Here is a 27984-nt window from a genome sequence, read left to right on the forward strand (position 1 = left end):
ATAACATGCCCTTAATTTTGGATAAAATTTAAAGTTTTTTGAATGTTTTTTCCCGCGTAAACCCAGCCATTATTTTGTGGTGTCGCCGTTAGCCAATCAGAATCGCCGATTTATCGTGTGTAGGGGAGAATTCCCATGGTGTATCTGTCTTCCCTTGGCAGTTCGCAAAGATCGGACGTGCTGTTAACGGGAGTGAGTGCTCACTAATTTGCTTGTTTAATTAATTAATTTAAATATTGTGACTTGACAGTAATAAAATATCGACGACAACATGATTAGAAGTACGATAGTGCTATCTGCGGCAAAATTCCGACATTTTCATAGGAAATAGGTAAGTTTAAAGTTTTGCTTCATTGCTCTTTGGCGGAATTCCGTTATTGCGTTCTTTTGCACCGAGATATTTACTAATTGCTTCGTATAACTAATATTTCGGAGTTAATGAATCATTTCATTGAGTCAGTATCGGATATTCTATACGATTTTGCCTGATTGGAATTTGTTGTGGAAAATGTTATTCTTTTCTTGCACTGGTAACGGTTTCCCAGCTCCTTCTAAAGTTTCAGAAGCAGTTTGAATTTTCGACCAATCACAGGCTACCATTTTCGCGCCTCATATTTTAAGCACCATATCGTGGGAGTAAGATCGCGGTCTTCTAAATTCTCCTTCGAATTTACAAATGTTTAGTTGATTTATTAGACTGGTCATTGTTTAAACGTATTAAAAAGTGAAACAAACGCGAGCGAAGTATAACGCTTTATTAATTAACACGAGTTTTTTTATATTTTGTTACTTAATAGTAACGCATATCTTTAGATTATTTCACAAGTTCGTTCGCACCACTTGCCAAGGAAAACAAAAGATATGCAACGAGGAATTGTAGATTACGGTGTAAGTAAATTTAATTATTCTTCACTTCTGCAGTTTATTATATTCTATAGGTACCATTTTCATCATTTGAATGTACGCGCCGTATGAATTTGTGACCTTCATTTCGTAAAACGTGCCGTAATACAAACAAGGTATGTATAGGTACAGAGTACTCGATTCTTGCATATCGCAAAGAAGCTTAAATTTTTCTTATGCAAATTTCAGCATTGAATGGTGCCAACGTCAGAATCTTTGGAAGACGTTTGAACGTTTGGAACAGAAATTGTAAACATTCGAATGCGATAGACTCGACGTAAGAAAATAAATTATTTTAAACTTTACTTATCCACGAAAATTGTAGAACTCTCCTAATCGTCGTTTCCAGGGAAGTGCAAGGTTTTGATAGGAATACCACAATGGTTCGTTCGCGAACTATCACCCAGGACGAGTATAAACAACATCATGCTGAGTTTAAAATAATTTACGGTTTTCATTCGTCACCGTTTGGAAAATGTTTGGTTGGCGTGACGGACACAGACAAGGCTGTAGCGTTTCTAACGTTTGTAGATGACAGCAATGAAAAAGGATTAGCCGAGCTAAAGAGCTGTTGGCCTCTATCAGAATTAGTTGAAGATAATGATAACGAAACGAGTCAAATTATGGAGACAATTTTTCCTTCTGGTACAATCGTGAACAATTCTCTGACATTACTTTTGATGGGTACAGAATTTCAAATAAAAGTTTGGCAGTCCTTACTCGATATACCAAAGGCCACAACGGTTACTTACGAGCAAGTTGCACAGAACATAAACAATCCGAAGGCTGTACGTGCTGTTGGTAATGCTGTAATGAAAAATAAAGTTGTATACCTCGTACCTTGTCATAGAGTCAAAGGAAAGTCTGGTAGCAATAAGTACAAGTGGGGACCAGAACTTAAAGAGACTATCCTGTCTTACGAAAGACAAGAATGACATTATTTCTGAGTCTTATCGTCCTGTACCATTGAGATAGAAATGAATAAAATAATCATAAGGTGATTAATATGTACACATACTTACAAAAACATTTGAACATCTTTTAAAACAGAATAATTTCTTTACAATTAGGCACAACTTTCATGTATTTTCTATTTATATTTAGACAACAATCTACATAATATTGTTACGTAAAAGTACTGTAAAAAACAAGTCATTAGCATTCGACATCGACCTAAGAGATATTAGATTCTGACTGAAAACGAGAATGTTATCTACATTGTCATGTTCATAAGAGAAGCATGGAGTTTAAAAATACGTATCTAAATATATACACTTATGAATAAATACAAAAGCAAGTCGTAAAAGTATTTCTCAAAAAAGAACTTCTTTTGCGCGCGGTACTTGTACAGAACAATCGAATACGCATCACAAATACAACATTTGTTTACATTAACGTACAAATTCATCGTTGTAACATATAACCTACGTTACATTTGAAAAGTGTTTGAAAGAAAATTAGTTACATGTAATCTTAATTATCCACATTAGAATTTACTTCCTACGATTGTAAAAATTGGTGTATCATAAAATAAATTTCTATCATATGGTATTACTTATATTTAAAATATTCGTTACTCTGCAGAGGTTGATATTAAATAGTAATAGACAATCCGTTATAAAATAGTCTTGTTTCTTTGCTATGTAAGTAACAATAGAAGTTTATATGCATTCAAATGTAAATCGATATAGTTGCTAATGCATTGGATAGCTCATCAAAAACAGTACTTATCTTACAGTTATAAAGTCAAGTGGTTATTCAAGTAACATCTTTGATGCAAACTACCCTATTGACTCTACGGCGTAGAGCGCAATTAGCAGAGTCAGTCTCATTTGTCGATTAACAGTAATAATAACGTGTACTCAACTGTCTTATTGAATTTCGTATCTTTGCGTTATCTTTCTAAATGTTTTAATATCCTCTATCGGCACGAGTCTTTAGCTAGCGAGACTAAAGGGATGAAAAAAAAGAAAGATCAGCAAAGCATTTGAATGTTGTGTAAAATGACTGTCCGTGAAACAACCGTGTACTATTGTACGAAGCGTGTGTAATACGACAAGTAGAAAAGTAGAAAAGTAGAAAATTCTAGGTAAAACGTCTAGGTTGTTTTTTTTTTTGTACATACATTACAGTATCTACATATAATCGTACCGTTACTATTGTTGCAGTAATCAGCGCACCAATCGTACCATTGGCAGTTCAACTAGAGAGGTTTAATACAGTATTAAGGAAAATGAGGGCGACGCGTTGAAATGAACGGATACTGAGTGTCGAGTTCTTTGGATTCTCCTAGCGTCATATAGTTTTCAATTTCCTAATACTTGTATTTTACAAGGCAGTGTTTGGTGTGAGAACTATTTATCTACAAAGACGATTGTATGCATAGCTAAGAAACACCACGGATGGCAAGAGTCTTTGTGTTGCTCGATGCGTTCGTACCGTATATCTGGAGGTCTTATTCGGTGGGCCCAACTGAAACCTGAATTTTTTTCCGATCCCATTCACGGGCCTCACGGTTACATTGAATTTGCTAGTTTGCTGGGTTCATCGTCGAGGACAGTGAACCGTGGCTGTTCAAACCTGTATAGAAATACTTTTAACGATGGTTACTATCGTTGTCGTTATTAGAAAAATGCTGGCCGTGTTCGCGTTACTCGACGACAGAGATGGAATATTGTTCCCTGGTATAGCAGCAGTTTCTGCAAAATAAGTAAACATTCGTTGAAAAAGAAATCCGCCGATGTGTACACACACACACACACACACACACACACACACACACACACACACACACACACACACACACACACACACACACACACGTGGAACAAGTAATATCTAGCCATTAAAAAACAAATGAGAAGGAAAAGATGAAGTCGCACCAGATATCCTAGATCGCGGAGTTGTCGTAATCCTCATGATTGGATTGTGAGAAATTGGCTTGATCGGCGTTGGCGCTGGACTGGGGGAGTTTCCGTAACACTGACCTAATCGCAGAGATATTTCGTAACGATTAATACCGAATGGATAACAGCAGATCGATACGCAGAACTACTGCACAAGTTACCTTTTTTATAGAGACGCATTCCTTCCTTTTTGGGATCGATGTTCCGGATGCAGTGATCCCCGGCCTCCTTGATATATATTTCTTCGTCGTTGACGATCAATCCAACGAAGCATTCGTTCGTACCAGTATCGTTTCTCATCGTGTACGCGTACATGACACCTTTCTCTTCCCACTGACCCAAGCACAAGTATGTTCGTTCTAAATTAACAGAATCGATTCTTTATTAAAATTTGCATTCAATAAAATCGATCGTTCTTATTAAAATGCATTTGTTTGTTCGGCAGGAGCTCGCGATCGGATCGGATCGAACGTTTTTACCCTCGTAAAGTTCTCCGGACTCGCAGTCGGTCACTTTGAAGTACATGATCTCGCGGGTGTTGCAGTTGCTGCTCAATTCGGCGCACATTCCCGACAAGTCCGTGATCATTCCCATGTACTGGCCGGTAATCGGACAAGGTGACTCCACGGCACGTTCAACCCCTGTTTCGAACGACATCGATCATAGATGAGTACAGAACGAAATGCGATTAACGGGACGCGTTACAAATCGATCGTGTGTCTCGACTGACTCGCTTGTGTCATCCAAACCGGCTTGTCCAAATTGGGGTCGTCGCACAAGTACGTTTGGTAAACAGGGTTCAGCACCATCCCTATCGTGAACTCCAGCACGTTCTCGCTACGCTGTCTCATCATCAGGCACAAGTAAGCCGCTTGTTCGCTGAAAATTCAACAGGTCGATGCTAGGGTGCCGCGCGCACAATACAATCGTTGCGTTATATCGTTTCAGGTACTCACCATTGATCCTTGGAGTACACGATGTAACGACCGGTCTCTTCGTTCGAGTCGACCGTGATGAAAGTGTAACTGTTATAGCCGTTCAAATCGGTGAAAGTCATCGTGCCGTTTACAATGAGCGACTCTTCCCACAGACCTTGGGCCCACTTTGGAAATCTGAAGAAAAGGAAAACTGAATCGCATCGAATCGCATTGATCCGATAATACGATTTCGAGAAGCACCGGTCGATCAACTTACGTCGCCACGTTCGTTTTCACGTAGTTCGGCATTTTCTTCTGGTTGGGCACCTTGCTGAGAACCAAGGTCTCGTACCCGCTGGTGGAGTTGTCCAGATTCTGGCTGCAGCTTGAGTCGCTGCCAAGTGCCATGTACGTCTTTCCTTTGACATTATCAACATGAAACAGCTATAAACGATTAGAGGTGCGCGGGTGAACAAAGCACAGAAACACGTGGACATCCTATTTGTACGTTCGGTCGAACCATTACTATCGACTCACCCCGCATCTGTACCGAGGCCTGTCCTCGCCGATCGCGTTGTTGTCTAACAGAGCGAAATAGGTGGATCCGTTCGGTCCCGGCCAGTTGCCCAAACAATTGAACGTGAGATTCGCTGAAAGAATCGCGGCGATACGTTACATCGATTTGTAATCTCGTCACGGATATTTCGTCGTCGCCGCCGCGAACGAGAAAAGAAAGACGACGACTTACTCGTGAACTCGAAACTGCAGCGATTGAAGTGCAACCTCAGCACCGATCCGTCCGGACAGTTGTTGAACGACGAGGAGTAGCTGTTGCACTCGACGGCGCGTTCGGATCCGTTGTTCAAATTGTACTTGAAATGGTACTGGCCAGTGATGGGACAATATTCGTTTCTAATAGGAACACTTCCGATCTCTTTGGTACCTGTGCGAACGATCGTTGATAAGTTCTTTTGTCTTTTTGAGAAATCATCGAAAATGTTCTTCTAGAATAGCACCGACGAACGGTCGATCGTATCGAAACTGTCGTTTTTTCCAGTAGAAACTAGTAGAACAATGAAAGCATTGCAGAAAAGACTCACGATATAAAATAGACGTGGAGTTGAGCGCCTCGCAGGACGCTAAAGCGGTTGATATCGTGGTGTAACACCTATTCAGGTTCTCCGAGAACACCTCGATGACGTTCCTCGATCTCCTCAGCAACCGAAAGCACCTAATGCACTCGCCGTCGCCATACCTGAAGCAGAAGCGTTTTAATTGATATCATCTGGTTTCGTCGATCGCTTTCTGATTTCTATTCGCGTCTATCACGCGCACGCATTCTTAGTCATTGCCTATTTTTGGTAGGTGTCGTTTTTCTCTCGATTGTAACAGCTGCAATTTAGCTGCTCCTAGATGCAACCGACTTTGGCTTTAATATCTCAGAAATTTGTAACGCTCGAACAGCGGCGAGGCTTGGGTCCATTTTGGTCTATAGTATAAATATTATTATTTAATTATCTAGTGAATATTTGTTTTGAACATTAATATTTAAAACGATCGAAGATGTAATACCGCGTTGTTCGTAGGATCACGTAATAGTTTCTGACGTTCGATCAAAATTTCGCACAAGTTTCTAGAAAAAAGCTATTATTTGTAGCTAATATGTCTAAAAGAAATACTACCTTGATAAATATCTTAAAACAGAAATTGATAAATCAAATTACGAATGATCCTACATATGCTCGGATATAGATATACATATTTTGTCGAAACGATCCCGTCATTCGTGCGTTAATATCTTCAAAATCGATCGAGTATCGGACCGAGTGTTCTATCGAAAATTAAACCGAGTATTAGCCAGTCGAGGCAGCTAATTAACGGTCTATCGAATTTCGAATGGAGCACCGTTAGTCGAAGCATGTAGTCGATGCGGTCCGGTGTCTGGACTATTTCCGTCTCGGACACGCCGCAGACGTCGGAGTATTCTGCATTAGAAGGATGAATTAAGCGAGAGCCAAAAGGCTTTGCTGTTCTAAGATTCAGCTCGCCATTCCTCGTTGTTAGTTACAAAGCCACGTGAATACGTGGACACCTTCTAAGATAGTACAACTTTTTTCAAACTGCACTAAACGACTTGAATTTCTTTTGAATGCGTTTGTTAAAATTTCGTCATAAAACACGTCGGTTATTTTGTTGTCATTCCAAGTAATAGCAAAATTAAAAAGGAGTATTGTAGTCGTTGCGGGATAGTCCTTTTGCCATATAAAAAATATCCGAGTCTTTTAGTCCTCTTGAAGAAAGTTGCACCATTTAATATCACCTGATTTAATCAATTAATACCATCCTGATTATTGCTTTTAGGGCTCGATAGGCTTGGAAATGTAGAAGCTAACAAATATGGTTCGAACGGGACCGACCTGTCCATCAGTAAGACGTTATCACCGACCCTCCTGTGACAGTAACCCCAGACCGGTATAGCGTTGAACGTGATGGCGATGGTGGAGTACTGAATGGGCTGCGCGCCGGTCGTATCGCCGGCTTCCTTTCCGCTCACCTGTGTCACGAACTCACCCTGAAATTCCGCGGGAAAGTAACAGCCGACCATGAACCGGGGGTCGTAGCCTCGAAGGCCGCCGTCGCTCGTGATTACGGTCGCATCTGCAAATCAAATAACGATGCCTCGTTAGACGTGGTCGGTCGTTAACCGCGCGCCAGCGAATCGCGCGGTGCTCTAGGAATTCGCTTTCTATCAACAAAATTATTTTAGCGTTGCTTCTCCAAGGTTTATGGTCACGGTGCAATAGACGATCGAATTCGTCTCGATATTAGCCAGGTTATTATTAGTATATACGAATAATATTCAAAATCATAGAATTCAAAGTAAAATTAACGTGTTGCAAAGTGTTGAATGTTATGAATGTTGAATTCATAATATTATGTTACGTAGAATATTGAATGTTGAATGTTGCAAAGTTTGAGTTTTGTGATTTTTAATAATTTCAATTTGATTTTGAATATTATCTCTCGAGCCTGAAACGAATAATATTTTCGATAGAGAAGCTTCAAAGACTATTTATCAGAAACAAACATTTTCAATAATATATTAATCTTAATAAACTGTATTGCAGCAATGGAACACTGCTTGGCCAGACCGCTGTGCATCAATTCATACTTCTCGAACTTGGGCACGGAGAATTTCACGGGTTTAAAGAGCGCAAGTATTTCCGAATTAGTCGAAGAATCGCGGTCTATGTTGGTTCATCGATTCGAGGATAAAGGTATTTCGTGCCTCGTGCCACGCGATGCGGCGGGACGCGCGACGCACAGAATAAATCGCGTTCCAGTTTACTGCCCACATGTCGCATACCCAACGATCCATGAATGGTCATTAACGTCGGCATTAAGTGGTTACGGAGGGCAGGTGCGACGCTGACAGGTGGACCACCATGATAAACTTGGCTACGAAACATAATACCAGTCGCTATCGCCTGCCACGGAAGGATTATGCTCGGTCGCATAGTTCGCGTGGCTCGCGGGATCTCTTTCGTCGTCGAATCCATGACTCATGGTCGCGATGAGACAGCAACAGTTTGAGTTACCGCAAGTATACTTGTCGAAAACGGCTGACTGATAAGGTTGACACGTTCCTTAACGAGCCTAGTTCGAAGAGATCTGTTCCGGACGCCGACATTTATAAACGAACGATAATTAGTAGAAATAAATAAATAAATCCTTTTGTTTTCGTTAGTACTTACTAGACCGCGGATTTTATGCATTTACAACGCAAACGAATCGATGCGATTTAAAACGCTTTTTACTAATTATCCTTCGCGTATTTGTAGTAGCGTACCGATTGCCATAATCAGCCTGTGTACTTCGAGAATCGGATGTCGATCAACTTTTTGGGAAAGGTGGCCAGAAGGTACCATTTCCCTCGGCGGGGTTCCCATGGTGGTTGCCGTTTGTCGGTTGCTGCGCGCATTCTTCTCGCGGCATTATACTCTTGTACGAATCTTCTCGGTTGGTCTCGGGTTCCTGAGAACGAGACCCACGGAGAGAACTGGTAACTGCCGTGCTCGGTCCCATGCCACCTTCCTCTTCCACCCGTTGTTCCTCTTCCTTACCGTCGGCCTCGCAGTCAGTCCGAAAACGTGATCGTCCCTCGCCCATGGGTTTCCCCGTTTTATTCCGTTTCACGGCTAAGCCGGTGTCCTCTTGTTGCATCACGACATTCGGCTACCACCCCCGTCCAACGCGCGACTACTGTCTCGCGTTTACTGTCCTTCTCGTTTTCTAGGATTCCCACGGATTCGAGCCCCGCGGCTCCTTCTTATTGTTGTTGACAATCGGTAACAATAAAAACGAGTCTTGAAAATATTCGAGGATTTTCAAAATACTGTTTGCATCGATATCAACTTATTCAAATTAGCAAGCGAAGAAATTAATATCCACGTGTAGCTCCTGCGCCTTATAATTAATGCGAACAATTTTCATTGTCCACAGAAATCGGTGTAGTCCCGTTGAAATATTGGAACAAATAAATATACAAATTTATCATCATCGGAGTAGTGGGAGCCTACGGATACGCTCATCCCGCGGATCGATAAACTCACCCCTCGAGGAGAGCAAGCGTCGAACCATAATGCCCTGGATTCGACTGTCACGGAGACCCCTGTAAATCAGTTGGCAGACGAAAACTGAGACGCGAAGAGACGCCAAGACCCCCGGCGAATCGATAGAAACCCTTATGTTTAAAAAAGAAACTACGCGAGCTTCGCGAGTCTAGAGGGGTTGTTCCTACCCTCCGGCGACCAGCACCGCCGTCTCCGTTCGCAATTCGGTTTGCAACTGGTTCGGAACTGCGAGCGGAGATCAGGATTTTCAGGTAATTCGATCGTGTCGACGGAGGAAACTGGAACTCGGACGATTTCGATTGAAACCGGGTCGATGGATCGGTTGCAGCGGCGGCGCGACGACGGCGCTACAGGCAGCAGAGTGCGATACCGGTTTGTTCCCCGGTATCGGGGAAACAACCCGGCCTTCTCGATTTTCAGAGATGATCGGCCGGCACCGCATTGTGCGGTCTCCGCTCCGTTCCGCTCCTTTGTCTACGGCCGATTCAATGGCTTCGGTATTTCGCGTCCGAGACTCGCCGATAGGCGAAACCGCCGCGACAAGTATTTCCCACAGTTTCTTCCTTCCGTTTCTCGTGCAGCGGCCGAAATAATGATAAGCTCGTATTAGCAGATCAATAATCTTAGCTAAATAATAATGCTATACTAATATACTGAAATAATGATATATTATATTTATATTCACTAAACGCGTTGCAACGAATCATCTAATAGCAAAAGACAGATATGTTACGTAAAACACAAATTTAGATGAACCTATCAATGTTTCGGCCACTGTACCGATCCTTCGGAAAACGATTACAGTCTCGCCGACATCTGCTCGACAAAGATCCGACGATCGAAGACTCGTCGTCGCTAATATTTCTTTCGAGTTTGCAACTCGCTGAATCTGTTTGCTCCGCGACGCGACCATGTTGTTAGCCGTCGATCTAATACCAAAACGTCGACGATTCCCACAGCGGGCCGCCTCGGATCGCGGCCCGTTCCGTTTGCTGCACAAATGTTCGATCGCTCGGAAAATAACGAACGCACGGTTAACTTTGGGGTATTGTCTCGGTACGGAACCGGCGAGGAATTCCTTGGAAACCGCAGCGACCGGCCGGGACCAGATTCGCTGTCTTCTGTTTCTTTTCACCGGCCGTGAAATCGATTTAACCGAGCGAAAGGAGAGAGAGAGAGAGAGAGAGAGAGAGAGAGACGATGCTTCCGACGGCCGTCTTTCATAGAAAAATTCTATACGGCCGATCGTGTACACGAATGTCCGTTCCACGTGAAAATCCCGCAAATAGAGTCTGCGAGGCAAGAAAGAAAAAATATTGGAGACAGAGAAGCTGGTACCGTAGAACTATAAGCGTATCCGGTCCAAGCAGAATTACATTAATGTTCGAATAAAATCTTATTGGAATGAAATTTTATTCGGACACATTTTTTATCTGGATAAACTTTTATTCGATAAAGCGTCGAACACAATTTTATTCGTTGCTCTTCATCTTTCGTCCGTCGTTCGAATAAAATTCTGCTTGGACTCTGTGTTCAAGAGCCTCGCAAAGGTTCGCCGGCTGCGTAAATTCGGCTAAATGTCTCACGATATATCCCGTGTAAATCGAGAGGCAGGTTGATGTTTCTAGCGTAAGAATCGCTCGTGGATCGGCCTGTAAGACGCGAACGTCGGAATCGTTAACGGCGTCTGCATCGGCATCGGGCCATTTGCATATCAATTGTTCGCTGCCTACACGCGCATCGCGGAAAATTATGCTTCGATAGCGCGCCAAGTGTTCCGGGCGAATATTATCTGCTCGAAGACCAACCGCCCACGCGGCGCGCCGCGCGTTACACGATCTTCGAAAAGGGAGAAGAGAGGTTCGCGAGAGAGCGTACAGGGTCCTCCGGCGATTCGTCGCGCGCCGATACTCGGCTCGGACATTCGCGAGAGAAACGCGTCGAAATTTGACGTGCTGCTGCACGCCGAGTCGGACGCGAGCCGCGCATCGAAAACCGGGAGACGACTGGGTTTTTTCACGGGCCGCGATTCTGGACAATGAACAGGCACACGCATGCGAACTTACGCACGGGCGACGCATTATGAGCGTAAGTGGCCGAGCGCTCGCAACAATCTCTCCTCCCTTTGACGACCAACGAGGACACGAGGACACGAGACTCGCTCCTTTCTGCTCGCCGTGCCGCTGTTCTTTACACGGTGCTTGTTTCTTTTCTTCCACGGAAAAGAGCCACCGATTTATGCGACGATTTGCGAACTTCGCGCGGAACACTCGTGCGCTTCTCTACCGAGAAGCGAAACGAAGCTTCCGACTGCGAAAAGAAAAGCAGCTCGGGTCCGTTTAACTGTTAATTCCACGATTATGTCTAAGGGGTGTCCCAAAAGCCACTCGCAATTGGGAAATGAGGGGTTCCTTGGGTCATTCGAAGCAATTTTTTCCTTGGCGCAAATGCAATCCGCGGTTTGGTTTACAAGATATTAACGAAAATATGAGAGACAACCAATGAGAGGCGAGGCCAGCGATTGTTTTAGGACACCCTGTATAGTCCATCGATGTCCTCGATGAGTAAAGGGGAGAACCGCCGTGACTGGGACATTTTTATGATAAAATTATACCTGTCTTCATATCTAATCGTGCGTAATTTATTCCTAAAGAATATAAACACATTAACAACTTATCTCTTAAACATAACGAGCTTGTTATTAAACGATATAGAATTTGACTTTTCGTGGCCACAGTGAATCGGAATTATTTGTTGTGCTCTATGGTACAGGCGTTTCGGAAGATAAGTGCCAGATTAAAATGGTGACAGGTATTTTTATCAGATTAGATAGCTTCTATAGAGCACCGTTTCAAAACTCAGTCTTGTACGCGGCGAAGCGGAGAACGGCGTGTTAAAATGAAGGAAATTCGTTCGGGCGTACTTTTGATCGCGATCGCTTGTGGCGCGACTTTAATATTAGGTAATTATACACACGGTTCAAGTGCTACAGCGAAATATTATCATTCTCTTGCGATTGATTTGCAGCTTTCGATGACAATGCGCCGTATTGCTTTCAATTCAGATGGCTAGTAGCGGCGGAGTTCAACAACGAGTCTGAAAGGTACAATTGTTCCGGACAGAGGGGCGTTCCTTGCATCGAACCGGCATATATGCAAAGTATATATCAGAATCAGAATTAATAATCGCATTTGATAATAAGCCGATCGTACACGTTGCGGTTTACCTGCACCGATTCACCTGTGCAGGTAAACCGTGCTGTAAGTATACTTGTGCACCGGCTAAGAGCTCGCACGCGTGAAGTAAACCGCAGGGAAACGTTCAGTGTGGATAAAAAGAAAGACTTGAGAAAACGTCGGAGAAAATATTACTCGATTAAGATTAAATTAATATTATAATTAAATATTAATTATAACCTATCAGATGTACCGCAACGTGTACGGCCGCGTTCACGGGTGTTTACCGAAGATAATTTCAATTTAATTAATTTATTTCAGGAGAATTTCCGAACACGACTGAAATCTGGGCGGATCGTTACACCGACCAATCATCCTTGTGTAATTTAGAAGCTGGCGCCGTTTGTTTAAAATATACCGTATCCTTCAACAACGAGTGTAAGCACATAATATCAAGTCGAAAGAAGAAGAAAGAAGAAAAATCTTAACGAATCGAATTTTGTTTCAGTGGTGAACGCATCTGTATTTTGTGGCAAAGTAGTAGAGGATCGGGTTACGGTCATAACGTCGGGATGTTACCAGCAAAAGGTGAGTAACTCTATTGCAGAAAATATGTTTGCTATAAAAATTGAATTAGCATACGATGCGAATATTTCTTGTCGAATCGAATTCAGATTGTTCGTAATTTTTGTTTACAGAAAGATGGTCACACGATCGAGCTCTGCGCTTGCCAGTCGAGAAGAGGAGCAGAGCCTTGCAACGCGTCGAATACAATAAGTTCCAATTTTCTCTCGCTGATCGTTTTCTTATTCGTGCTCGCGTGCATCGATTACTGAATGTTCGTCGACGTAAATTTAAGTCGAAGCTGGAGTTCGCAAACGGGAGCTCGAAATTCTTCCCGGAATCGTAGGTATTTGCGGGCTGGGAAGCTCCGTTGTCACCGGGTAAACCGAGACACCGTGTGAAACCTTAAGAACCGCAGGAGAGAACCTTCTGCGAGCCCTTTGGTGATCCGTGAAAGCACAGCCGGATAGATACTCGAATAAATAGAATTAAAGTACAATTTTTTTTTCATTTTACTTTTCAACGATACTATTGGAAATTCGACTAATCGTTTCACGGCTGGCAAACCGTATCGGACCAAAGCGATGATCCTTCCGGAAGAATTTCCAGAGACATTCGACACTTGGTCTCGAATTTTCTGCGATCGTCGGGCCGAGTTCTGCGAAAAGGGGCGAGGATGAGCGAGGATGGGCGAGGGTGGGCGAGAATAGGTGTGTATCGATCGCTGCACAGCGGTCTGGAAAATATTAATTTCTGGCCGAAATGCAATTTTTTTGAGCGTCACGATCGAACAAAAGTTTTCGTTCCTGTGTATCGACTTATTTGGCATTATCAAGACAAAAATATGAGATTGAGATTAAAACTAATTGCTTCAATTACTCGATATAAAATATTAAGATGCACGTTCTTGCTACACTTTTATGCATGGAAGCATTTATGTTTTAACTGTTCGTGCGTGTCGAACGCATTTCTTTAGCCCGTGTAGGAAGAATGTTAGGCTTTTAACAATTCGAACTTCGACGAGGCTTACAAAAGAATGCTTGAAAATCTTTAATGTAAGACTTTTTCTTATACGAAAGCCTAGACTGTTGTTAAGTGGGACCTTATGTTATGTTAGACCTTACTTTATGCTTTGCAATTATTTTACGTTTGACAATTATTTCATACTTCGCAATTATTTTATATCTTACAATTTCAAAAGAAACCGCGATTCTTCCTACACAAAAGTTGCTCGGTATTCACTTTTCTACTGATTAGAATATAAAGACATCGAAAAACAAATTCAAACGATTCTATAATAATTTTGCAGAAATCCGGAGGGACGACGGTCACCGTAACCATTACAAAACTGCTTGGCGGATCAGTAGAATCGTCGGTCGTCGCGACGATTACGAAATTGCTTGGCGGATCCGAAGAATCGTGCCCGCCGATCTCGCAGATATTGGCGACGACACGGGCGATCCACGGAGTTCGAACAGTTCGAGCGGTCTAGGCACCTAGGCAGGCGTCCGCGGATTATGAGACGCTTCCGGTTCGGTCGCTCCTTCTCTTCTCGCTCGCCGCTCGTTTCTTCGCTGGTCATTGTTGCGTTGCCAGGGAGTGTGACGACCCTGCAACCTCGATCCACTCCCAAGACACCTCTTCCTTGCGCCACGATTACGTTCTAACACGTAATTCCGTACGAACGAGGCCACGGATGTCGAGAGTGCTCCGTGTCCCGTCGTTCCACGATTTCCCCCTTTTTTTTCTTCTCTTCTTTCCGTATGGAAACGTCTGAGTAATCGGCTGGGAACTCGGCGAGAGCTCGATGGGCGCGGTACACACACCACCTGCCTCTCGGTTTCCCGGAGCCGGGAGATCGGACAGACGCGATCGGAGCTCTCGCGTTCTCTTTCAGTGACCCCGGTTCTTCCTGTCGGCGTACCTTATCCTTTCTTCTGTCGCCGCGGTAACCCTTTGCGCTTCGTTTACAACGACGTTTAATTACAATCAATTCCCAAAGGGAATCACGAGTAATTCCGCTGACACGGTGTGCGGTACAGATGATTACTTTCGATTCACATGTTAACCCCTTGCCGTACCATTTTCTTCATGGTTACAACGATTAGAAGTTCTTCGATTGCAATCATTTCCAAGAAGAAATTATTCATAATTATTATAATAATTAAATATTCAAATCGCTTGTAAAAATATTTAGTTATTGTATAAGTTGTTATGTATGTATGTACGTAGAGGTAGTCGATGTCGTACGCGAACCGTCCGGATCCAAAGACGTAGGATCATCTTCGTGGCTCCGCGGAGCATGAAGAAACACGGGTTGCTAGCTCTGTTCCCAGTTCTGGGTGGAAAGGTAGTGAGAAAGCCGCGCGGTGTCACCGTGTCCGCGTTCGTGTCCGTGTTTCGCCTAACTGTTCGAGAGCGCGCGGCGTGTTCACGTGTCGTGCACACAGGGTGGACGTCTGTTCCATGCCGTGAGCACCAGGCATCCAGACTCCTCGCTCGAGGTTGACAACCAACGTTAGATGCTTCCGTGTGCCCGGTTTCCTATTGTCATTGGATACGCTGTACGCCGTACAGAGCGGTTTCCGGTCAGTTACCTTGTCTAGTTCGAGGACGGCGGCCGGAAGTAGATACGGTCAAGATGGAAATCCATCCGAAATCGAGATCGAAATTGCTGTCGTCATCGGCATTACAATGGCCGTCGAAATTGCAATCGCCATCGAAATCGGAGCAACGTTGCCGGGATCGAAGCGAGGTCAATGTTTCGTTGTCGACAAGGTCGTCGAACCTGGACTTCTGACTCGCAGTTACCCCCAAATGATCCTTGCCGATGCTGATCTCCGCAATTTTTTTTTTTTTAATAGAAGAAAGAAAGGTGTTCAACAATTTCGAATGGAAATAGCTTTACAACTTCGGGAACGATAAAACAAAAAATGTGAAGAACCGGTTATTTGATCAGCGGAGATAGGTTTAACGTTTGAACCACAACGTAAGACAATATCATATTTGAGTGTTTCCATATTAGAAATAATGAAAATATGCAAATGTAGTTCTTTCTTGGCTTTGTCCGTATTAGATATAATAGAAAATAGAAACACGTAAATATATATTGTATATTTCCATATTAAAAGTAACAGAAAATAGAAACATACAAATACGTTGTTTTGTTAAGATTCTTTTTACAAATAACTAGAAACAAAATTAGAAAATATAAGCATATTAGAAAATTTTAAGAACGCCACTATCTTCTCTCCGAATGATTAAAATGATTAAAAGAAGAAATATGTTTACATTCCATTTCTGTTCGTTACAGTTAAGTTGAACAATTTTTGTTTCGCATAAAGAATCCGCGGTAAGATCCGTCTGGATATCGGTGACGAATGTAAAAGTTTCTGTAGAATCCTCGAGTCGCCAACCCGAGTCTGGTCCCCATCTGTTCGCCAGGACTATGACTTTGTTTTTTAATGTGGTTTCTCCGTCGTAGATGGTCGCTCCGTTGATGCCGTGGCCACAGTTGACGCCGCCGATGCTCGGGGCGCGAGCGTTTTCGTGGGCGTCCCCTTCCATTGTGTCCAAACGATACAACTTTATGCGATCGCAATAATTCGCGGAGGAACAGGGCGCGACCCGCCTCCCCCTGGCCGGTCTCCACGTCGAAGAACATCCGTTGCCGCGTCGACGACACAGGTGACATGGAAGGATCAATGGGCCGTGATCGAAGCCGCGGCCGTATCGCCATATGCCGCATGCGGAGCGCGTGCCATCCGGATATTCTTTTTCCAAGCAACCCCGCGCGCTTTCTCGATGCTTCTTTCCTCCTCGTCCGGGCTTCTTTCGCGTCGTCTGGCGTCGCCTCGCGACGTCCGGCGTCGTCTGGTGTCGTCTGGTGTCGCAGGCACGCGCACCATGCGACGCGAGGTGACAGGTGCGACCACGTGTCACATCGGTGTTCACCGACAGATGTTGGCGAATGTATACGAAGGCCTCGTTTTATTGACGCCGATGTCGCACTCGGTATCCTGCGATAAGCGACAGACGACAACCGAGGATCGTGACGCGAACGTGCGAAGTAGAGATTTATTTATTTATTTCGATATTTATTTTTATATAGAATTTATTTATTTATTTAGATATAGAAGAAATCAATAGGCAACGTGAAATAAGGAAATTCGAGCATCGTTTGTTAAGAATATTAAGAGCCAACAACGAAATGTCGTTGACAGGGTTAAAAGTCGAAAACGGGCGAGACTATAATAAATTCGGCTAGAAGGTAGAACGGGAAGATGGAGAACTGAGCTTAGAGGATCCTGGTTCCATGTAGCAAACCTCGAGCGAACGAGCGCTTAAGGGCACAATGATCGCGATAATCGGACCATACCCGTCCAATACGTTAGAAACCCTGTCGACAGGATGTTCGCTCTTATAATTAAGAAGGAAGAAATCCGTCGAGCACTTTCGCCCTTCCTTCTCTCGTTAGCGGCGCTGCACCCCGCTGCACCCCGCTGCACTCTGCATGCCGTGTCTCGTTAACCGGGAATTAACGGCAACACCTTCGAAGAATCTCCGGATAACATCTTTCTCTATCATCGACGTACGTAATAATCTAGCACGATAACTGGACAACGCTCGCGCGAGCAAAATGCCAATTATGATCGCTGAAACATGTCAACTGGAATCGCTGAGAAAAATGTCGATTGAAACCGCTGGAAAATTTCGATTCAAATCGCTGGAATGTGTTTATCGAGAATGCTGGAAAATGTCAATTGAAATCATTTAAAAATGTCGATTGAGATAGCCAAAATATGCGAATTGAAAACGCTGAAAAATGTCAATTTCCGTCGGCCAATTTCCGAATAGCAAAGTCACTCGAGCAAAACGAAAACCGATCGTGAAATTCGTCGCTGAATCGCCGCGAAATTTTTGTTAGCTGGTTCGCGTACGCCGCCTCGGAGTTCCAAGCGGTGGGATCGCGCACAGTACAAGTATTTATAGTTTTCGAGTTTTCTTGCCGGCTGCGCGACCGGAAACCGGCCGATTATATTTAGAAAAAGACGCGACTGGACGCGGAATAACAATTCCATTGGTGTTGGCCGTGTATCGGCATTGCGAAGCAGCGCCTCGTGCCCGCTTCCTCGAGACTTTTAGTCGCACGAGAAATCTTAAGTCATCGCGTTCGGACTAGAAATTCCGTGTATCCTGTTCTAACGCACAAGCGTGGCTTTTTCCGTACATCCTGCAGGAAGAAGGCTCGACGTTCGGTGTGCTGCGAAAGCTAGGCTGAATGTACCAATTACTGTCAGCGTCCACTTTAATTATTCTCCTTAATAGTGGAACGATACGCGAGGGAATATCGCGAAGAAACAAATTTAATTTCAATGTTTTATATAATATAATATAATATAATATGTAATATATATATATATAAAACAATTTCAATCTTGGATCACGTTTTAGTTGACAATGTCGCATACTTATATTTGTGATAATTGTATTATTAATTCATGATGAACTTACCGATAGCGTGTAACAAATGCGCAATGCAAAAAGAGTGGTTATTTTACCGTTCATCTCGCATCTGTTGCATTCGATGAACGAATTAGCTGTGTATTTAATAATGTAAACGAGTAAACATTTTTATTGTTGTACTTTTATTTTTGGATGATAATAACTAGCAGCGTCGGGGACCGGCGAATAAATAGTAATAATAAAAGGAAACAAGAGAAATGTTTACGCGCCCTAGGGAATTGTACCTATGAAATCGTAAGAGATAGCAGGAAATTCGTGCTGGCGAGTACGGTCACGGAAATTCGAGATAATTCCCGATAATTTCAGTACGTTCGAACGGATGTCTCGGCGTTGAACAACGTTCGGCGCTGACCACCGCGGAGCGCTCTTTTACGCGCCGTATAATTGAATATTCCAGGGATATTTCGCTCGAAGTTTCACTTTCCGATGTGCCATAAAACTCTATAAAACTTCCTTGTATCCTGCGTCGAAACCTTCGAACGAGGCGGTCTGCAAAACATCGGCCGACCGTCGCGTCGCCGTCGAGCGATTTTAATCTGCGCGATAAACGTCTGGCCCGGTGCGCCGAGAGTATCCGCCGATGATCCACATCCGGTGGTCCATCGGCTCTTCTTCTGCTTTTTCTTCCTCCTCTTATTTGTCTTCGTCTTGTTTTTCGAGGTGAACGCGCCTCTGCAAAAAGCGGCCTCGCTCGATCCTGGCTGCGATCTTCCCTCCCGAGTCAGGACTGGACCCGTTTCGCGCGCCATATGGCCTCTCGCAGCATCGTAGGCCTTCCTCCCGGCCTCCCGTCCTCCCGTCTTCCAATCGTTCCGACGCACAGTAGTCTGGGAAGCGGTAATTTCCGGCCGAAAGCCGATTTTTCAACTCTTACATGTTCGAAAAAATTCCTTCGAGGCGAAAACCTGCCGAACCCTCGAGAACCAAGATAGCAGTTCTTTCCGAAGTTCGTTCGAAAATTCGTTGTTTTTATTATCGCACTTTGACACGACATCCAATGCATATTTTTATACATGTCGATTATTACATTTCAATTGTTTGTGCAACTCGAAGATCGGGCCTCGTTGATACGAACATCTTCTCGATCCGAAAAAAAAGGAACGTCTCGACCCGAGTCGCTTATTTCCCGCGAAACCTCCCGTTTATTCGAGAGTCGTTGAAGTCGCTCGGATCTACGAGCGCAGGATTCGCAGTCGTAGGAAAGGAAACGGGAGACCCCGTTCCTCTCGGTGCGCGATTCTCACCTCGTAGACCGGCTTCAGAAAGCGTGAAGCCGTGCGTTATGCCTCGGTGCAATCGATCGTCCAGTTATTCGACGGACGAACGAGTGCTCCGTGTTTCGTCGGTGTAATTGCTCCCGGAATCGCGGTGCATCTTAACGCGCCTTCCGCATCGCGATGCACGTACAAGTATCGCGTGTCCGTCAACCACGATTGCAAAGTATTCTCCGTTTGCAACAAAGGGTTCCTCTCGCCCTTTCTATGCGCAACATAGGACCGTCCCGTGAGCAATGCGGTGTTTCAATAGGAAGGTCTTCTTCTCGAAATCCTTTCAGAAAGGTGGAAGAGCGTCGTGACCGATGAAGGAGACTGTACTTTAGACGAAGAAAATACCTCGAATACATATTACAATATTAACGCTTTGATTATTAAAGCAATCGCTTACGTAATTATTAAACCATCGCGTACATTTTGTACGAGAGCGGTCATTAAAGTGTTAATTATCGAATTAAAAAAATAAACGACGTGTAAAAACGCCGCATTATTCATGAGACGGCCCCCGATAGATAGATAAATTGAATTAATTGATTTTTTCCATCGACAGAGAGAGAAACGAGAACCGAAAAGAGACGAGTCCGGAGGCCGGCAGTTGCGACGATCCGTCGCGGCCGGGATTCCATCGCGTTGTCTCTGGTCTCGCCGGCAGACTGGGAGAGATCTTAATGAACGCAAAAAAGAGGCGGAAAAATCCATGGAGGTATCGAGGTATCGAGGCAATTATAAAGGAACACGTGAATCAAGAGGCAAGAGAAGACTGCCGGCTAATAGCATGTTTCCGGTTCACGAAGGTAAGCTGCTACGTGGCCGGCACCGCGAACCGGAGAGCCCCGCGTAGAGCAGTACCCGCGCGCTTATCCCACGTGAAAGGTAAAAGCCGAGCCCTAATCGAAACCGAGGCTGGGAACACGGCTCTATCGGGATCGAGATCTCGATAGAACCCTGCCTTTCGCAAACTGTTATTCTTTTCCAGGCCTTGCGGCCGTAAACCCCGAATACCGTGATCCTTGTCGGGAACACGACTCTAATTAACTGTACCCGGCGCTGATACGACGCGTTCCAGTCGCAGCGCGACCCTCGCTAATCGAACACCGTCCGCCTGGCGCCCTTCTGCTCGACGAGAGCTCGATTACCAGCGTCCTCGCCATCCTCCTTCTTTTATAGAAGAATCGCAGAATCTGTGCGAAGATCCAATTCGTTGGATCTTCTGAAATTTGCTGAATCTATCATTCAGCCGAACGCCGAGTATCGGTCGCTTTTCAGATATAAGAAATCATCGATTGTAAATTATAAATTTCAACTTCCAGTTTGCTGTGAAAAAATGGCCGGATGGAAAGATCCGTGCACAGTTTCTTTCGATATCACGTAGACGAACCGCGGTAAAGATGTCAGCTTGGAAACTTTATTTTTGTTCGAGTTTTATTTTAATTTTGACATTATCTTTTTTTATTCAGGTTCCACGTCGCATCGACCGCGAGGTAATTAACAACGGGAACGACTCGTTTGTTTCATCGTTCCTTGATATAATTAATATACTAATTAATATAATAATATACTAATTAATATACTAAAGGTGGAACTTCTTGTAGGAAATAGCCGCGTTAAGGCTGCATGGTGGAAGGACACAGTTTACGAGTTATCGATGAGACAGGATAGCCCGTTCGACGGGCATTTGCTGGCCGAGAGACAGCTGCCTTGTACGCGTGTACGTGTGACATGTGAACGCGTGACACGCGTCCACGTTTCGCCTTCTCGTTTCGTTTCGTTCCGTGCGAAAGGACCGAAGAAAAGGCTCCAGTCGGATGTAGTAGGTGGTGTACGCGGAGCCTGCGGCAGATGTTGCCCTCCATCACGGAATGTTGCAGTGTTCTCTTTCGCTTCTCCGGATCCTGCGCGCGTACGTACACGCGCCTGTGCGTGCACGGTCTGTACGCGTGTGTACGCATGTATGTATGCACGTCGCGTACGCGGGACACCTCATTGTGGCCGGGGAGGTCAGCCGTTTCCTTCTCGTTCCTTCTTCCTGCACTGGTTCCTGCACCGGTTCCCGATCTCGCTCCCGATCTCGCTCTCGTTCCGCAGCTTGCGGTCCCAATTGTCTCAGTCCTCTTTCATTTCCCGTTGCTCTTGTCCTTCCTTTTTCAACTTCGGAGGCGTATTGACTTGTTTCGTAGACCGCCGACGCGACGCGCGCCGCCCGATTTTGCCGAAACGCTGGCCAAAAGGTCCTTGTACGGCTCTCTCTCTCTCTCTCTCTCTCTCTCTCTCTCTCTCTCTCTCTTTGGACTGAGGATTTTATCCATTTATGACAAAACTGCTGACATTTCAAACGGCTAAGAGATTAAGAGAATTCAAGAGGGTCGTATTATATCTTTGAGTTAGCAAAATTGTTGAGGAAAGAAAGAAGTTTCTATCCAGCGATCGACGATCGCAATTCGCAAATACAATTTACTCTCAACCTTTGAACATTCATTCGTTGCGAACGTCGACGCACGGGCGTAATTTTTTAAATTAAAGATATCACTGAGATTCTTATAAAATATATGAAAAGTTGCGAGAACGTTTCTATCGGTTTTCAAATTTTAGATTGCGGAATATCGGCCGGTCCCCGATCGTTGCCCGAAGAAATGACACCAATTTGAATGATGGGACCCACGGTGGACCACCGCGAACGAGAAAAACGCTGCGCGACTCTGGTCTAGATGGTCCGCGATTTCCTCGGAGGATTCGACGCCTAATATAAAACGTATCGCCGAGGGAACTGAACGGAACGCGGAGCAGCCGGCGATTTTTTCCATTTCCATTCGATTACGATAGAATCCTTTACGTAACGAAACGATTGCACCGTTGCCGAGCGCGATTGCGTCAGTGATTAGCGAGGTGCGAAGTACGAGGCGCAAGGTACAAGGTGCATTTTCGGATTCGCCCGCAACATCTCTGCAACACCTCTGCAAACACCTCTGCAACACCTTTGCAAGAACCGGGGAACGCCTCTGCAACCGGCTCCGGAACGCACCTATGCCAAGGAAACACGCCGCAATCGATTCCTGATCACTGATACGTTTCCTCCGGCTCGGCGCACCGACGCATCGGCGCGCGCGATTATCTTACCGGACTTCCCGGCCGCGCTCAGATTTTCTTCGCTCGTCGATAGAGATCGCAATCTGGCCTGTTGTTTCGCGTGCTCGAGGGTGGCCCGACCGATCCCGGCGAGCAGCAGATGCGCAGCCCTCGAATCGGTCGATGCACCGACGAACGTGATCGATACATGATACTTTACTGCGAGTCAAATCATCTCTCGCCACTTGGACACGCCTGCACGCGTGCATCATGCTCGCCACTCTTCCGCAGACTCTTTCTCTCTCTCTCTCTCTTTTACGCGCGCGAGAATACGCTCGAGCTTCCCAGAAGATCGCGGTGATTCTTATTGACTCATCCTCTAGAGACTGCACAAATAGATAAAAGACGAAATTGTAAGAAATTGGCAGAGTTGAAGAATATTTGCATGATGTAAATATATAGTATAAATATAGTATAAATATAGTATAATATAGTATAATATAGTATAAATATAATATAAATATAGTATAATATAGTATAAAATTATATATTTTATATTATACATTTTAATATAAAATTTGTACATCCTTGCAATTAACTCGGACGATTTTATTGTGCAGAAAATATTGCGGTCCAGTCATCGAGTTCGTCAATTTTGTCTCGTTGCTGCGGCGCGCTTCGAGATTAGAGGAAGAGCACCTGTACAATCGCGGTCGTCGAACGAGACGATTTTTGTCGAGCTCTCCTAACAGACGTTTGTCCGGCCTCTCGACGTCATTTACACCGCAACGCGTTCTTTGCCCGAACGAAACGAAACGTTTCTAAAAAGCTTTGAAACGGTTCGAAAATAGAGGATCTCAAGGACAACGAAACGAGCAACGGAAATTGGTATGCACTCTCGGTCTCGGCGGACAGAAAACTGATGAAAAGAGGTCGCCGGGGGCCTCGGAATATAACCCGGAAGAGGACGGAAAGGAGACAAGGATCGAGGGATCGAAGCGAGAGGACGCTATTTGAGTTCGCCGTCACGTCGATTATCTCGGGCGGCGATCGCGGAGGGTATCGGGTCTCCTTCGACGAATCCAAAGAGCAACACCTACGAAACGAACGGTTCGTCGAGGGTGGCTCTACGTTCGTTTAATGCTAGGTTACACGGGACCCGAGAAAACGACGAGTTACAAATGTTTCGAATTCCCAGGAATCGCAAGAGATTTTCTGTGCGCGTGGTACGAGGCATACGCGTAAGCACAGGCCCTGTAACGATTCAGGGTGAAAACCAAAGGCGACCGTGATTCGGTCAGGCCTGGGTCGGTTTACCTGAGAGAGGACGGACCTCGAATTCCTTCGAGATGAGAGATAGCGAGGTGTGATTCACGGGAAAACTTGCGATAAACGCGATTTTATCGGTCGACTAACGCAGACATATCTTCGGAGCCGAAAGATTTCCTTTTCGTTTTGCTTCCGCTGGTTTGTTGAACTTTCATCAAAATTTATGATACTTCAAAAGCGACCGACATTTCCTGCTTTATTAGAACGACGACTAGACCCAAAATGTATTTAGACTTATTATTTTTTATTATTATTTTATTATATATTATTGTTCTTATTATATATTATATTTAGACTCGCCATTCCAATAATATCGTATGCTTGGATTAAGATATTGATTCGATCGTTACTAGATCGCGGATTTTATGCATAAAATTTGATGGGAAGTGGCCGAGTACGGTGTTGTAAAGTTATTAGAAGAGTTCAAAGTCGCTGTTACATCATTTTCAACTTCTTACAATTATTAAAAGAGGAAAGGCGTGTAACTTACGTTTCTTAATTAAATAATTCGCGCGAATACCTTTGGAAATAATAGATTGAAAATGTTGCTCACCCGAACTGTAGACCACGTTCGCGGCGACCAGTAGCGGCAGTAGCACAAGCGCTTTCCCGAATCCCGGGTTCCTCATTCTTCGACCTGTCACGCTCGTCGTCGCACGATCAGCAATTAGAAAAGGAAACTTCAACCGCGGCACGGTTCGAACGGGTACGCGATGCCCGTCGAATAGCCAACATATGAAAAGGACATCGATGATCGATCGTACGAGCAATGGACCGATACTCCGAAGGAGATAAGGACCGATGCGTCACATCGGCAGCGCGACTCGATGCCGAGCACGCTCACGCTCACGGTCACGATCACGAGATTCGAAAAGTTCGTCTCCGAGCACGCCTTTCTACACTAAGTAAGCTCTTCCTCTCTGTCTTGCTTCCGTCTTCCTCCCTCTTGTTCCGTCCCTCTGAACTCTGAATAGCACACCGTGAACCAGACCGTGCACAGCACTTTCCACGGATTTCAGCCGAGAAGGAACTCCAACGGACCGAGAGATTCCGCTCAACCCGATCCTCTCTTCTCGAAATGAAAAGACCGTTGCGGTCTGAACGTAGCGGATCGAACGCACAAAATTAACCGTCGAGCAGTGCAATTAATTCTAGTCCGCGTGTCAGAATTAAATTGTCAGATTCTCTTCGAATCTCTGCCGCGTTCGCTCTCGTTCTATGGCGTTTTGCGGCACAACGTTTCGGCCAACGCGTCGGCCGGGTCTCACTTTGTTTGCACAGTGTCCTGAGAGGGAACGTTTCTAGGGGTAGAAGCCGGTCTAGACGACTGAGCACGAGGCATCCACGAACCGCACCGTACCGCGGTTCGCAAACGAATGCCAGTCAAGTTGTCGCTCTTCCGAATTCCGCAGCCGCATAGGTGTGCGTGCGCTTCTACCAGTTCTACCCCCACTATGCAGCTCCTACCACTCATGAATTTCGCTAGTCCCGCTGCGCTCAGGATTCTCGCTTGCATACACTGTATACTGTACACACTATATACGTGTACGTTATACATTGCACATCGTACACTGTGCATTGTATATATTGTAAATGTACATCGTATTTGCATCAGTGCGTGCACCATCTTTTCCTCCTACTCCAAGCAATTCGACTAGCAATGCTTGTGATTCCAACTTCGAGCATTGTAAATCAGATCTTCCCGTTCCTTCGCGCTTTATAGTTTCCTCCGGACCTGAAAGTACACGGCGTTTAACAATGTACATATCGTGACAACAGCATCGCTAACACCACGTGTATATATGTATACGTTTTACCAGTTTTTCAGTCTGATCGTTAATGATGGTAAATAAGTGTTTACTAAATGCACAGAGTTTGTCTGTATTGAAACGATTCGTGAAAGAACGTGTTCGCGCGCACGCGATCGCGTCGTCTCCATCCCTACTTTCTTTCGATCTTGGAATCTTGGGATCCGGTCATCCGGTGTATCCTCGCTTCCTGTATACCCACTGTATCCGGCAATCCGGCTGAGCGCGTGTGCGGTCGTCGCGTCAATTACATCTGAACCGAAGGCGACGTCTCGTCCTGGTTGTGCTGCAAATATCAAAGCAGGCCGGCTTTCGTCAATGAATCGAACGAACTGGTTTACATACATATTAATAAATGTAACTCTTCTGTAAGGCCGGAGGAGAAACGTTATAATGGAATAGTACCGTGCAATCTGCGTGAAATACAAGGTCTCGTTGTTAATTACAATCTACCGAGCGTAGGGCTTGCGATTTATGAATGATTCGGTAGAGTGAATGAACGTGGCCGACGCATGCGCGCCGCATCCAGATTCCATTCCCATTCTGATCCCGCTGCTATTCTGGCTGCTTTATCCCTTTGCCGTTCTCTTCCTCTCTTTGTCTCTTTCTCTGTCTCCCTCTCTCTCTCTCTCTCTCTCTCTCTCCCTCCCTCCCTCTCTCTCTTTCTGTCTGCGTCCCTCCTCCTCACATTTTTCTTTGGGTAGTTCGCACACTAGCAGTTCTAGAATACGTAAACTAATCTCTCGTCTGTGTAGAACCCTTACCTAGAATACGAGCACAGTAATGCGCGTTATTATCACTGTTAGGAAATATTTGTTTTGACGCAGTGGCGGCTAAAGTGGTACGATTACCGTTTCGGTCTGAAATAAACACGGGCCGGGTCTCCAGGACGAAAAACTATTCGTAGCTTGTTTCGACAAGTTTTGACAAGCTTCGACAAGCGAACGTCGTTTGCCGATCCCTTCGATGCGTTTGAAATTTCTTCTCCGTGTCGGCGGCGAGTAAGCTCGGATATGTTTATCGTTACGAAGCTGCAACACGCTATCGTTAATATCTAAAGGCTAAACTACGTATTCGTTTTACGAGCAGTTTTATTACGCTATTTGTGCATTGGTGCGCGCGTTATTTAATCTTTTATAAAACGCGACTTAAAAATGTAATAATTAAGAGAATCTATCGAGGGTTTTTATATGGAGCGAACACGTTACTGAAAATTCGTACGGCGGAAGGACGGTCTTATTAATTAAGCTAATACGAAACGCGATATGTACCAATTATATTATAATGGTGAGGGGGTCATGGTGAAGAACACACCGTAACATAACTGTTCGTTAAGAAACCCGTCGCCCACGTTAATTGGTAAGCTGCTGTCGAAATTGTTAACACGAGCATAAAGTAACCTTGATCGTGACGAGCATTCTAATTACATCGAGTCTCACGTCAATTAAAAGAAGAATGTTTGAGAACAGTTCGAACCGGTAGCGTGATTTGGAGCCTGCCGCGAAAACGAACTAACAGAAGACAGATTAAATAAGATTAAATAGACGAAAATAACTGGATGAAACAACAATCCGAAGACTGTTCGCACGAAATAATTAATAAGTGGTCTTTTAGTCGTCTCGACGGTCTATTTCTGTCTGTCTCTATTCATTATTCGGACAGTTTACATGTTTTGTGCTCGAGGCAAACGTCATAACAACACTTCTGCCCTTTACCGCAGTCGTTGTCCACGTCGCAAAAAATCGGCGGCATGTACCAATCGTAGCTACGTGGACAATGGGTTCTCAACGGCGGACAATGTTTCTCGGTTGCTCTCTCCGTTACGCTTGCTTCTGACCAACGCGAGTGAAACGGCAAGAGTTCGGCGGTGGCGGCAGCAATCCA

General features: G+C 44.7%; 4 protein-coding genes across 12 annotated transcripts; 3 read left to right on the top strand and 1 right to left on the bottom strand.

Moving 5' to 3' along the window:
- The first annotated feature begins 860 nt into the window (after positions 1-860).
- Positions 861-4183, top strand: agt (O-6-alkylguanine-DNA alkyltransferase). Of its 5 annotated transcripts, none has more exons than XM_033473626.2 (3): positions 861-1019; positions 1093-1180; positions 1229-2454. In XM_033473626.2, the coding sequence occupies exon 3, from the start codon at positions 1284-1286 to the stop codon at positions 1836-1838; it is 555 nt and encodes a 184-aa protein (XP_033329517.2). In that variant the 5' UTR covers positions 861-1019; positions 1093-1180; positions 1229-1283; the 3' UTR covers positions 1839-2454. The 5 variants fall into 5 exon arrangements, 4 of the variants coding, with proteins under 4 accessions (XP_033329517.2, XP_033329514.2, XP_076376578.1 ...); XM_033473623.2 differs by having other exon boundaries at positions 869-1019; positions 1253-2454; XR_004490620.2 differs by lacking the exon at positions 861-1019 and adding an exon at positions 3072-4183 and having other exon boundaries at positions 1028-1180; positions 1229-1900.
- LOC117222105 (uncharacterized) lies at positions 1970-27949 on the bottom strand. Of its 3 annotated transcripts, none has more exons than XM_033473621.2 (16): positions 27816-27949; positions 26952-27131; positions 26506-26864; positions 26110-26386; positions 24846-26027; positions 7144-7384; positions 5827-5981; positions 5475-5669; positions 5264-5376; positions 5004-5170; positions 4766-4921; positions 4540-4688; positions 4289-4450; positions 3971-4168; positions 3786-3890; positions 1970-3602 (listed from the first exon to the last, which is right to left on the bottom strand). In XM_033473621.2, the coding sequence occupies exons 5-16, from the start codon at positions 24919-24921 to the stop codon at positions 3478-3480; spliced, it is 1842 nt and encodes a 613-aa protein (XP_033329512.1). In that variant the 5' UTR covers positions 24922-26027; positions 26110-26386; positions 26506-26864; positions 26952-27131; positions 27816-27949; the 3' UTR covers positions 1970-3477. The 3 variants fall into 3 exon arrangements, with proteins under 3 accessions (XP_033329512.1, XP_033329511.1, XP_033329510.1); XM_033473620.2 differs by lacking the exon at positions 27816-27949 and adding an exon at positions 27372-27729 and having other exon boundaries at positions 26238-26386; XM_033473619.2 differs by lacking the exon at positions 27816-27949 and adding an exon at positions 27372-27729.
- On the top strand, positions 9632-13599 carry LOC117222108 (uncharacterized). Its single transcript, XM_033473627.2, has 5 exons — positions 9632-12322; positions 12388-12519; positions 12858-12974; positions 13045-13124; positions 13235-13599. The coding sequence occupies exons 1-5, from the start codon at positions 12259-12261 to the stop codon at positions 13370-13372; spliced, it is 531 nt and encodes a 176-aa protein (XP_033329518.2). The 5' UTR covers positions 9632-12258; the 3' UTR covers positions 13373-13599.
- LOC117222111 (uncharacterized) lies at positions 13671-24777 on the top strand. Of its 3 annotated transcripts, none has more exons than XM_076520467.1 (6): positions 13671-13810; positions 14410-20694; positions 21211-21282; positions 21358-21381; positions 21493-23413; positions 23584-24777. In XM_076520467.1, exons 2-5 carry the CDS (start codon positions 20569-20571, stop codon positions 21547-21549), a joined length of 279 nt encoding a protein of 92 aa, XP_076376582.1. In that variant the 5' UTR covers positions 13671-13810; positions 14410-20568; the 3' UTR covers positions 21550-23413; positions 23584-24777. The 3 variants fall into 3 exon arrangements, with proteins under 3 accessions (XP_076376582.1, XP_076376581.1, XP_076376583.1); XM_076520466.1 differs by lacking the exon at positions 21211-21282 and having other exon boundaries at positions 21493-21800; positions 22490-23413; XM_076520468.1 differs by lacking the exon at positions 21211-21282.
- Positions 27950-27984: the final 35 nt, after the last annotated feature.

The sequence above is a fragment of the Megalopta genalis genome, chromosome 3, assembly GCF_051020955.1.
Source record: "Megalopta genalis isolate 19385.01 chromosome 3, iyMegGena1_principal, whole genome shotgun sequence".
NCBI lineage: Eukaryota > Metazoa > Arthropoda > Insecta > Hymenoptera > Halictidae > Megalopta > Megalopta genalis.